At 42.0% G+C, this 13,123-nt stretch overlaps 1 protein-coding gene across 3 annotated transcripts in view; it reads right to left on the bottom strand.

Moving 5' to 3' along the window:
* Positions 1 to 13,123, bottom strand: part of TBXAS1 (thromboxane A synthase 1) — a 256,201-nt gene that overhangs the window by 155,964 nt on the left and 87,114 nt on the right. For all 3 annotated transcript variants that reach the window (XM_051644014.1, XM_051644015.1, XM_051644016.1), the window contains one exon: positions 5,412 to 5,464. In XM_051644014.1, coding sequence (XP_051499974.1) covers positions 5,412 to 5,464 — 53 coding nt within the window. The remainder of the gene's footprint in view (positions 1 to 5,411; positions 5,465 to 13,123) is intronic.

Here is a 13,123-nt window from a genome sequence, read left to right as displayed (position 1 = left end):
CAGCACAGGACATGCTGGCTTTCTGGGCTGCCAGTGCACATTGCTGGTTGATGTTGAGCTTCTTGTTCACCACCGCCCCCAAGTCTTTCTCCTCTAGACTCTGTTTAATCCATTCTCCCTCATCCTGTATTTATGCATGGGATTGCCCTGACCCAGGCACAGAACCTTGCACTTGGCCTTGTTGAACTTCACACAGTTTGCACAAGCCCACTTCTCAAGCCTGTTAAAAGTCCCTCTGGATGGCATCCCTCTTTTCCAGCATGTCAACCTCACCACACAGCTCGGTGTCGTTGGCCAACATGCTGAGGATGCACTCAATGCCACTGTCCATGTCACTGACAAAGATGCTAAACAGCACCAGTTCCAGTACCAACCCTTGGGGAACACCACGCATCACAGGTCTCCAACTGGACATCCCAAAGAAAATCAGCTGTCTGCTTTGGGCTTTATCATATTTTCTGTTCCTTCACTCATGGCGTGTTGTTGGGCCAAGAATATGTTTCTTATATTGGCACTATCCTCCAACTCCAACTCAGTCAAACACGCTTACAGTGATGTAAAGTCATAATGATGCAATCACAGTAGAGTGGTCAAATGAACACAAAGTGTGCATATAACGTAAAAATTAACTCACTGCCTCTACAGCTGTACTCATGCTGTAGCAGTTGCTTTTCTGGTTCCATATATTATAGTCTGCCCCTCTATTTCTCCTCTTCAACCCAGAAGCTCTTTGTTTCTCTTTCTGCTCTTACCACCTATTTCTGATGAGTGGCCATAACCTAAAATAGAAATGGAACAATTTTATATTGAACAGGTGAAAATAAAGTGTCATAAAGAGAGTTTATGGCCTCTGGAAGGGAGGACAGGGGTCTCATGAGGAATACAAAGATGTAGTAAGGCAATGCAGGGAGAAAATTAGGAGGGCCAAAGCCCAGCTTGAATTCAACTTGGCTACTGCTGTCAAAGACAATAAAAAATCTTTCTATAAACACATTAATAACAAAAGGAAGACTAGGAAGTATCTCCATCCTTTATTGGGTGCAGGGGGAAACATAGTGACAAAGGATAAGGAAAAGGCTGAGGTGCTAAATGCCTTCTTTGCCTCAGTCTTTAGCAGTCAAGCTGGTTGTTCTCTAGACACCCAGTCCCCTGAGCTAGAAAAGGGGGAAGTGGGGCAGTATAAGACTTTTGTAATCCAGGAAGAAACAGTCAGTGACCTGGTACACTACCTAAACATCCATAAGTCTATGGGACCAGATGGGTTGTACCCAAGAATACCGAAGGAGTTGGCAGATGCTTTCACCAAGTCTCTTTACATCATTTACCAGCAGTCCTGGCTAACTGGAGAGGTCCCAGTGGACTGGAGGGTAGCAAATGTGGTACCCATTCACAAGAAAGGCTGAAAGGAGGATCCAAGGACCTATAGACCTGTCAGTCTGACCTCAGTGCCAGGGAAGATCATGAAGCAGATCATCTTGAGTTCCATTATGCACCAAATACAGAACACCCAGATGATCAGGTCTGGTCAGCACAGGTTTATGAAAGGAAGGTCCTGTTTGATGAACCTGATCCCTTTCTATGACAAAATGACCCACCTGGTTGATGAGGGAAAGGCTGTGGATGTTGTTTAGCTGGATTTCTGTAAGGCCCTTGACACTGTTTCCCACAGCATTCTGATGAAAAACCTGACTGCTCAGGGCTTGGATGGGTGCATGGACTGCTGGGCAGAACACTGGCTGGACAGCCAGGCCAAAGGAGTGGTGGTGAACGGAGTTAAATCCAGTCAGAACTGGTGTTCCTCAGGGCTCAGTGTTGGAACCAATTCTGTTTAACATCTTTATCAACTATCTTGATGAGGAGATAGAATGCATCCTCACTAAGTTTGTAGATGACACCAACTTGGGAGGGAGTGTTGATCTGCCTGAGGGTTGAAGGCTCTACAGAGAGACTTGGACAGACTAGATCAATAGGCCTAAATCAATTGCATGATGTTTAGCAAGGCCAGGTGCTGGGTCCTGCACTTGGGCCATAAAAACCCCATGCAACGCTACAGGCTGGGGGAAGAGTGGCTGGAAAGCTCTCCTGCAGAAGGGACCTAGGGGTTCTGATGGATAGGTGGCTGAATAAGAGCCAGCAGTGTGCCCAGCTGGCCAAGAAGGCCAATGGCATCCTGGCCTGTATTAGAAATAGTGTGGCAAGCAGGACCAGGGAGGTGATCATCCCTCTGTACGTGGCACTGGTGAGATCACACTTTGAGTACTGTGTCCAGTTTTGGGCACCTCAGTACAAGAAAGACATCAAGGTTCTGGAGCGTGTCCAAAGAAGGGCAACAAAGCTGGTGAAGGGCATTGAGGACAAGTCTTATGAGGAGCAGCTGAGGGAACTGGGGCTGAGTCTGAAGAAAAGAAGGCTGAGGTGAGACCTCATGGCCCTCTACAACTACCTGAAAAGATGTTGTAGAGAGGGAGGTACTGATCTCTTCTCACAAGTAACTGGTAATAGAACAAGAGGAACTGGCCTCAAGCTGCACCAGGGAAGGTTTAGACTAGACATTAGGAAGAACTTTTTTGCTGAAAGGGTTTTCAGACATTGGAACATGCTGCTCAGGGAGGTGGTTGAGTCATCATCCTTGGATGTGTTTAAAAATCATCTAGATGCAGCACTTGGGGACATGACTTAATGCTGGACTAGGTAGAGTAGGGTTAATGGTTGGACTCGATGTTCTTGAAGGTCTTTTCCAACCTAAGTGACTCTGTGAAAACATCAGAGTTAATAAAAAAATAAGTGACATAAGTAACTAATTTCCACAGAAACTTTGCTGCAAATCTCTTCCCACAAAAAAAGGAGAATATAAATCTTAACATGTATCAATAAGTTGATTTCCAAATAGGGTATTTGTGTGTGTGTGTGTGTGTGTAGAGAACCAACACTTATATTGTACAGGAGGTATTTTTACAGAAGATACATCAGATTGTAGCTGAACCAAAAACTACCAATCTGTTGCAGGAGCTCTTCAAAAGACACATCAGTTGCTTGGATCCCCTTGTTAAACAGAAACGCTCCAACTCTACTTTTGCACCAAACTAGAGCTGTTTGTTTCTGCTTTGGCCTCCATCTTGGGCTTTCCCTGTATGAAAACAGACAGTTTTCACAGCACACACAACTGAAGAATATTTGCATTGTCTCTTTTTATGAAAGAGTAATACCACACCTCTCCTTTGGATCCGCACATGGGAGTGAAGAAAAAAATGCTTTTGTGACCTACAAAAGCCTTACTTGAAATAATTCTCTACGACTTGAGGCCTTTTGGAATGGAAGGGATATATTGTTTTGACTTGATTAAAGCTGAAAAGTTGATTTGACATCCTGTTGTCAAGGAAACCAATTCACACACAAAAGAAAACAGTTGTGATGGTATCATTCAGACTATTCAAGTGACCTTAGAAAGAAAAAAAGGCTTCAATTCCAAAGATTTGTATTCACCTCACTTCACCACTGTAGAAATAAAGATCATTGCTCTTAATGCTTATTGGAAAGCAGTCTTCAATCTGGAAAAAGCAAAATGCCACACCTTCTTCCATCTGCCAGATCCAATACTTTGCTAAGACCAGACACACAAACACTCCTACCATGTATTATCTATTTCAAAGACCCACAGAAAGAATCACACAAAGACATACAGGAAAGGAGAAGGAATTCCTTAATTGACAGGACCATGACAAATACCTCCAGACACATACCACACCTATTGAAAAGAAACTCACAAGTCAGGCTTTAAAACATTGCTCTTCAACTACAAATAAAGCTCACCTCGAGCATAGCAATGTTTGAGTCCAGCTTTGTTTCCTGAGAGATATGAAAAAAGAGCATTTAGTTTCTGCTGGCCTCCTAGATCCCTCACAAATTGAGCTTTTCCTCCACACAATAAATGGCTGTGTACAAGTTACCATCAGTATGCTCACTCCTCCTGCCTGGGTGATTCGCAAGGAGGCAGAACTGTCCTGGCTGACCACTACCACCAACACCCAGCTTTGCAGCCCATGCAAGTCTCAGAGGTTTCATTCCCTAACAGCTGTGGGTAAACTGGAAAAATGAAACTTTCTATCTGCTCACACAGTGTAATTATGCGTCTTTTTCTCCAATGACACAGCCTCTGCCTGGCAGAGTGAGCAGACAGATGACTAAATAGCAACTTGTCTTGAATTCAGGTTAAAAAAAAAATAGTTATGATATTAATAAGGAGAGAAATACACTGAGGAATGAATGCCAGTGTTCTTACATTATTGTCATTTAAGGGCATCACACCAAAGGTCATGGAGATAATAAGCCTCAGTCATTTTCCATTTGTTACACAATATACAAATTTCCACAATGTTAATGAATATCTTTCTCAGTTCCTGGCCAGCCCAGACACTGTATTATTTCCTCTTAGACAAGTACCTAACCCTTGGAATTCATTATTTCCATCACTTCTTGAAGCACCTTGTCTAAGGGGCTGAGAATAAATGCTGCAAGGCCGCTGTGACTGGAGCATCAAATGCTTTGTATGCCTGAGTCTAACTTATTTCTCAGAGCTTTTTTGCTGGAAGAACATACAAGGCATATTTATATAATTTATTATCAAATATGCACAAACACACTCATATATGCTCTCTTAGAAGTGTCTTAAATCTCTTGCAGTACATAAAAAAAAAAATTGACATTGTCTGTACTTTGTGGATATTGCTTGATACTTACATATTGAAATAATAGTTATGCTAGAAACACCAACTGAACACAACAACAGAAGCTGCAATGAAATAACCGCATTTCCTCTTAAAATTATGACAACTGGGCAGTAGTTCATGGAACAGAAATTACATAGAAGAAATGCAGAAGGCTTGTATGAAGGGATATAGTGCTTAAACCCTTTTACTCCTAATAAATTGCTAAGATAGCACAGATGAGTTATAGAGAGAGGAACCCTTCATTTCTAATCTGTACTTAATTGAATTTTAAGTCTATAAATTTTGCATAAATACAGATAGCAACAACTGAACCAAATTCGTACTATTTCATAAACTAGATGAGGGGTTTTTTTGTTAAATTACTTCTACTGGTCACCATAAATATAAAGATTATGGAGATGAAAAGAGAATATTGAAGGCTGCTAGCTTTGTACAGTTCTGAAAAAGACTAAACTTTATGTGCATAATTAAAATTACAAAGAGAAGAATGAAGTCCAACACCAAATGCCGAACTAAAATAAGCCAAAGTTACCTTCTGCACATAATCAAACAACCTCCTCCTCCGTCCCCCAGATGAAACACCACGCTGTGTTTTGATTAACATCTTCTCTTGGCATTTTCTCCTCTCCTGCCCAAGAAACCAAAACAGCAAGAGCCAGAAAAGAAGAAAGCTGCTACACTTACCCACAAACAGGTCCATACTCTGTTATGAGTTTTGTGTGGTTTTCCCAAAAGCCCTGGATAAAAGAAAAACAACAAAGTACTTTAGAACAGTCCTTAACATAAACTCTATTATACACTGTTGCTAACAATCACACCAAAGCTCTGAACCTCAACTAGGAGAGCCATGGTATGGACTCATAACCTCAGCTTTCTCTCACTGCCCATCTGTGACCAACAAGTCCAGAAATGATGCTTGAAAAAAAAACAAACAAGCCCAAGCCCAAGAAAGTCACAGAAAGACAATAAACGTGTTTTCATCAGGATTTTAAGCTCCCAAGATTTACCATGTCATTATTTATTATTATTTTTTTAAAGCAAATTTCATTATTGGGGTCCTGATTCTTAATTTCTTTGATTTTTATTTGTGTGTGGCTGGAAAAACTGACACAGAAAGTAATAACCAAATAACCATATGACTTACATACAAGAGAAATATAGAAAATATGGAAATGTCTTGTTTCGGTTTTAGTCATATTATTTTAAAAAACAACAACAACAACAACGCAAACTTGCAAAGTTGGAGTTTAGCACAAGGCAGTCACCTGGGACACTGCAGAATAGTAAGCAGGTTTATTTTAACAAACTTTAAAAATTTTTACTGTGTGTCTCATGTTCATCATTGATGAAAACTGGCATCTATTTATATAAATAAACCTGCCACTATATTAAATTCTAAGTGCCTTAAATGAAATCATATTGGTTAATCTGAAAGAAGGTGTGCAAAATCTATCCCCAAAGTGAATTAAAAAAAAAAAAAGTGTTTTGTTTTTTTTCAATGGAATATTTGAGAACAATACTGCATTGTGTTTGTAACATGTCTGTGGAAAAGTAACACATTTGACTGCATTAATCTGCACTTATATTAATTCAAGAAAGACTGTTGTGATGTATCTTCATTCTTTAGAGAAAATTCACTAACAAAGTAGAATGCTTATGCCTCATATTGAATCTTTCTTATTTTTTATGACATACTGCAGAATATTAGCTAGAACAATATGAACTATTGTAACTACATTAACTGCAGACATAAATAAACAAGACCATGTGATGTGAGTATGTTTTGGGAGCTTTTTGTCACACCAAGGGAAAGAAAATCTGATAATTAAAAGTAGTTCTCCTACTTATCACCCTTGGGTGCTTATTTATCACCCAAATTAGCAAAGCACTTGCCATCACCTACAGTCCTCCTCTTATAAATCCCGTCAATAAAGGCTTTTTAGAGTTTTTTATTCTTATTGCAGGAGCTCTTTGGGTTTTTTTGTTTTGTTTTGATCCTGAACTTGTAATCTGTATATTCTACAAGACAGTATGTCTCTAGATTATGGCAAGAACTTTAGGTTTTCCTCAAGCTACAAAACGCTAAACCACAGGATGGTGTGTAAGAAAATACACTAAAGAAAAAAATTATTAAAGAGGTGGTTTAGAGGATTGCCTGAAAAAACACATAGTCTCACCTGAGAAATACCTTACTACTAAGGTAAACAGAAAAGCCTCATCCATTAGCACACAAAAGCTAAGGTGGACAAAGTCTTTGTGATACCATAAACACATAGCTAACTCATAAAGGCTTTTATCTGCAGGCACCAAGGGGGGAGGAAAAGTACACACACATTGCCCCCGACCTGCAGCAGCAGCAGCAGGATTTCAGCCCGCGATTGTAACGATTTCAGCAGGACAAAGGTTGCCTGCTGCCTTCCGCTGCCGATGCCAGGGGAAATCCTGGGGCCAGATTCCCCCCAGCGCCATTCCCCAAGCACTGATCTAGGACTGCATGAAGCCGGCTCAGCTGATGGTGCCCTCTGACCGCCCTGCCCGGGAGCGGGACTCCAGCTCGTCCGTGCCCTCTGACTCCAGCCCGCACACAGCGGCACGGGGCACTGCCGGAGGTCACCGGGCAGGACACTGCACGGGGTGCAGAGGGACTTGCAGCCCTGTAAGGTAGTGCCGAACCAGGTCTGCCCTGCAGCCTGCTTGCCTCCCAGCCTGAGCCTTCAGTGAGGACATCCCAAACTGCAGCCTGGACCTTTCGTGCTCAGTTTTGCTTCAGGCTGCAGGCATGCAGGTGGGTATTGCACTCGCTGTATCCACCAGCTGCATTCCAGTGAGCCAGCAGGATATTAACAAGAAACCTAAGCTTTAAATGATTCAGTGAAAAAGCCTTCCAGAAAGCTGGCTTCTTGGAAGCACTGCTCCTGGCTCACTACAGTAGAGGGGTCAGGCAGAACGCATATCACATCAGGCCTGTTAACCAATAACTGGCTTTCCACCTCCAGGTCTCCTAAATGATTACACTGGCTTCAAATTAACCACACTTAGTTCTCTTCCCCACAGTGTTAAGTGCAAGCCTGCAGGATGGGGGGAGGAAAGGAGTTGAAGAACATCTGGGAGAGATAGTGAGAAAGCATCCTTAGGAGTAAAAAACATGCTTGTTCTCTACACTGCAGGATGCTTTCTAATGTCCTGCTCACATGTACACACCACTGCCAGCCTCTGCCATCTGCCCCTGGGACCCACTGCTGTTCTGGCCTCCTCCGTGGACGCACACGACATGAGGAGTACCCTGGAGCAGGCCTTGGAAGGCTGCCTAGGAAACATGAGCAAAGACCACTGGCAGAGCCCTGCAAGGCTGCAGCAGCTGGAGCACGGGCCAGGCAGAAGGATCACACACATGCATCCCTTCCAACCCAAGGCATGCCTTTCAGCTGGAGGAAGCTGAGGTCAGCACAGAGGCACTTGTGTTTCTCCTCCACAGCCAATAGGAAGGCAAATGAACCTCCGACGGTCTCAGTATCCAGTGACAGGATATGCCATGTCCATGTAGCTCTGCCAATTTTGCAGAATCATCCCTGAACACAGCTTCCAGTAGACAGGTACCTTAAAAACATCTTCCTCCTCCTATGAGTCATGTTTGAAACACAGCAAGCCTTGTAAGTGCTTTTGGTGACTTATTCATACCTAGCTGAAGTCAATCTGCTCCAACGCTCACTGTTGCAGGTTTGTCCAGGTTTATAATCACAATTGTACTTAATGCCTACAGGATAACTAAGCATTTGCCCACCAGTAGCAACTGTTTTACTGCAATATGGAGGTAGAGACCTCTCATGGACTCAAGATCACCCAGTGGGTAAAAACAAGGAGAGGAAGCAAACTCAGAAATGGTGCCTGCTCACATTTACCCAGTGGCTTAAACAGACATAAGATAGGAGCTATAACAAAGCAATATGGGGGCTAGGAGGGGGATAGTTGAGGGAAAATAATATGTATTCTGATTTTTTTAGGAATATAAAAGGAAATAAAATCAAAACTATGCATGGTGTTACGAGATGCTACCATGTGCATCAGGAGAAACCATAGCCCATCAGTCACTTGTAATAATGAAGTATAAAAGCATAGCCAGTAATACTGTTCCAAGTCAGAAAAATCACTTAGCTTTTTCTTTGTTTAGAAGCAGTAGAATGTGAATTATCATCAACAACAACTTAGAAAAGGGTTGGGGCAGTTGAAAATTGCTGCATGCGGCCCCTACAGTGAGGCACCAGCCTGGTGACTGTCCACTATCAAACAAGATAATGCAGGAGTATGAAAAGCTTCTTTCCCTGAAGAAAGCATGTTTTACAGCTTCTGGTAAACCATGGAAACAGCAGCTCAAGTGGGCTGACTGCTGCACACCCAGAAGGCTTCTTTGTTCACATAGCTGGTGGTTGCCTCCCTACAGGGAACTTTGCGTTCTCCCCAAATTCTGAGTGTGTATCATCAGCTACATCTGTGGGTAGAACCACTTGCAAAGCCAAATCTTGTTTTCAGGGATACAGGTGCAACCTTTATGGAAGGGAATGAGGTTTGGGTCTCCATCAGTCAGACAAGTCTGGTAATCGCCAACAATTTATGTGGAGATATCAAACATTAACATACATGAAAAGGCTTCAGAAATGACTCAGTTGGTTCAGGTACACCCTTTCCTTTTTTCAGTAGATTCTGCCACTGCAAGATGGATCCATCATCAATTTCCTCCTTGTTGCATATTCACCTTGCTAGTTCCTCACAGCAAGGAAAAATCTGCAGCAATGTCGTCTTCCCTGCCTGCTGAAAACGGGTGTAGGCACTAATCCAGTTTCCAGAAAGAGGCAGTAGTATTTTGATTTTGATTTTTGGAGTGTCTATCATGATGCATATCTGACCTATTATTAGTTGCTCAGTATCTGCAGATCTCGTGGCTGCAAATGGTGACTCAAGTGACTTTAATCTTAAGCTCAACCTTAAAGTGACCTAGACTGCATGGAGGACACTTCATAACACTTTCAGCTTGCTGCAGCTTTAAAACAAAATGTGGTTTATTAACTTAGCTATAGTCCTTAAGTGTCACTAGATAAAATGGTTTGAAGAGGAGCACATAGCTGTGAACCAACAAATGCATGTTCCCAACAGCAGCTCAAAACTTGGACTTCAAAAAAGTGAGTTCCAGAATGTATGGACATGGTAGCTCTTGAATTTTCTAGTGTACTGAATGCTACAAAAACTACTGAGTCACACAGAGAGTGATGTGATGTCCCCATCAAAACCCATTGCAAGTGGGAAACATTACCCACACAAGAATAGCCAAGGGGAAAAGGCTTCTTTTGTTGCCTCTTTGTGAAAAGCATCACAAGTTACCTGATGTCAGTCACTTAAAAGACAGTCCGGATTCAAATCTGTGGCTCAGAAGCCAAAGAACTCACAACCCATTACTAGTCCCATATACGCTTCACCCTAACCACCTTGTAGTCAAGCATGATGTTCTATTTCACTACAATATTAATAACCAAAGTATAATTGTTTGAGTGCACACGTATCAAGAGACAAAAATCTATACCATTATTTATTATACGTAATGACAATGAATGACGTTTATGGATCAGATTTTTAGTGTTCAATGGGCTTCACTTATCTTTTTCTCTTTCCCTAAACCACTTGGAAAAAAAAAAAAAAACACAACAAACAAACCTGCTAATAACCTAGTACCCATATTGATTATTTTTATCTTTTTTAATACAAGCTAAAATTTAATTATAGTAACATTGTATCAGACTGCAGCCCACTTGGAAGGAATGGCCCCAGACTGTGCATCATCTCCAGTAATAACCCTAGTGAAAACACTAGGATGCCAGAAGACAAGAAAAGGAAAACAGCATGAACTTCTAACCAGTCTGATTCCAAGGCATGTATATAGTTTGTTTCCTTTGATAGTTATCCTTGATGACTGTCCTCTGTGTGCAATTTTGTTTAATTTATGTGTATGCCATTTCAGATTTTAAAAAACACATATAGCCCTTCCAAATTTATTAAAAGCATCCTTCCTACTCTTATTAGTTATTAAGAGAGGTTAGTGTTATGTAATTAAGTTAATCCTCATCTGACAAGGCTAATTAACTGAACACTAATTGAATCTGCATATGAAAATTTGGACAATGTGTTCTCATTACACAATTTAAAAAATTACCTGAACTAAATACCAAACAAATTGTAAATTTTTCCCTCTACCTTTTCAGGTCTTTAATAAAATCTAAGTGGGCAGCTTATTTCTGTGTGCTGTATCAGCTCTTTCTGTCTGGATCAAGGAGCTGTCGTGTCAGCATTCAGGGAAACTGCTCCTTCCCTGAAAGATGGTTGTTTTCCCTCTTGCATGAGCTCTCCCTTACCCCATGCCTTTCATTGCTGCCTTCTCCTTCTGCTGCCCATCATCTGCTCTGGTCAGAGAGGACAGAGGCTCTTGGGATCAAGCCACAACACCCAAAGGATCAGACAGCAGTGAGATATCACCTCAATGGATCTTATCACCCAAAAGGATCAGGTAGCACAATTTGATGCAGTCATGACAATTCACCACCCCAAAGCCTGCATGCAGCCAGCTCAAAGACACCTGGGCAGTTGTGCCAGGGACACTACCCTTTCACCCCCAAAGATCACTTCCCAGTGATGTCCTATGGAGCAAACAGCCTCATCTCATTCTCCTCTGCCTGGGTGTGCCTGCATTTCAAAAGCAAGACATGTTTTGGATCCTTTTCAGCCTTTGCTTGAGACATTTATATTTTAAAACAGTCAGGATTCCAAGAGTGAATTAAGAAAACCACATCATCCTTTCTGGTATTTGGTGTCTCTCCCCATTAACCAGGTTAATGGTTGATTCTAATAAGCTGCTAACTGAAGAGACGGCGGGAGGGAGGTGAAGTCAAGCAAGTAAATACACAATTGCAAGCCTGACCTCAATACCATGTGAGATTTCACAGAATCATCATGGTTGGAAAGGACCTCTGAGTTCGAAGAGTCAAACTATCAGCACAAAAAAACCCCCAAACACAAGCAACCACAACCAGACCACCAAAAAACACCCACAAAAAAATCCCTACAACCTCACCCACTACAGCTTGCCCTGAAGTGCCACATCTACACATTTCTTGGATGGTGATCCAACAACCTCCCTGGGCAGACAGTTCCAGTGCTGGACCACTCCTTCAGTATAGAAATTCTTCTTAATATCCAACCTGAACCTCCCCTGCCACAGCTTCAGGCCATTTCCTCTGGTTCTATCATTATTTACTTGGCAGAAGAGGCCAACACTCACCTCCCTACCACCTCCTTTCAGGTAGTTGTAGAGGTCTCCCTTCAGCTTCCTCTCCTCCAAACTAAACAGTTCCAGTTCCCTCAGCCGCTCCTTGTATGACTTGTTCTCTAGACCCTACAGCCACTTCGTTGCCCTTCTCTGGACATGTGTCAGCACCTCAGTGTCCATCTTGTAGTGAGGTGCCCAAAACTGAACACAGTACTCAAGGCATGGCCTCACCAGTGAAATATATAATAATAAATTTCCTAGGTGAGGGAACAGTGGAAGCTGTACACATACGTCAGAAATGCGTTTGGTCTGAGGGCGGGCACAGTCATGACACCCAAAAGGATGAAAATCAAGATAAAAATTAAAAGACAGTAAATATGCAAGCTGTAGGGAAAAAAGTATGGACTGAGTTGAAAGAAAAAGTACAGGCATGAAAGCAGAAAAGCCACAGATTTTTCAAGGGTCAGTCTTGGGACAAGTCTTATTTGATGTTTTGAGGACTGACTTTGGCACAAAAAGCAGAGTTTAGTGAAGTATGTTCATGATTCTGGGTTGAAAGGTGGGTTCCTTCATCAGCAGGCAGAGAGATTGAGATTGTCGTATCAGAAGAACTGGATGACAGAAAGAATTCTGCAAAACTGCAGCAGAGACCTTAGTTGAAAGCAAAACTTCATGGCAGAAGAGGGACTGCTAACTCCAAGAATTGCTGCAGTACTAGATTGTTGTTTGAAAATTACAGAGAAGGGAAAAACCTGGATGTATACATCAACCACAGTATAACGATGAACTACAAGTATGATGGAAACTACAAATGTAGAATATCTGGGATGTGCTTTCTCTGCAATGCTGCATGCAAATCTGATGAGCCACATTCAAAAGGAATTAATTAAAAATGGAACGAGTGGAGAAAGGGGTTACAAGGATCCTCAGGGAATAGAAGGCCTGTCTTACAAGTAGTAATTAGGAGAGTTCATTTTAGCAAACCAAAGGTTCATTTTAGCAGACCAAAGGGAGGAGACATGCTTGCTGTCTATAAATGTACTGGGAGTAATCACCAGGGAGGGAAAAATATCTATTTAGTATAAAG

The sequence above is a fragment of the Apus apus genome, chromosome 1 (assembly GCF_020740795.1).
Source record: "Apus apus isolate bApuApu2 chromosome 1, bApuApu2.pri.cur, whole genome shotgun sequence".
NCBI lineage: Eukaryota > Metazoa > Chordata > Aves > Apodiformes > Apodidae > Apus > Apus apus.
This window is presented reverse-complemented; position numbering and strand designations above follow the sequence as displayed.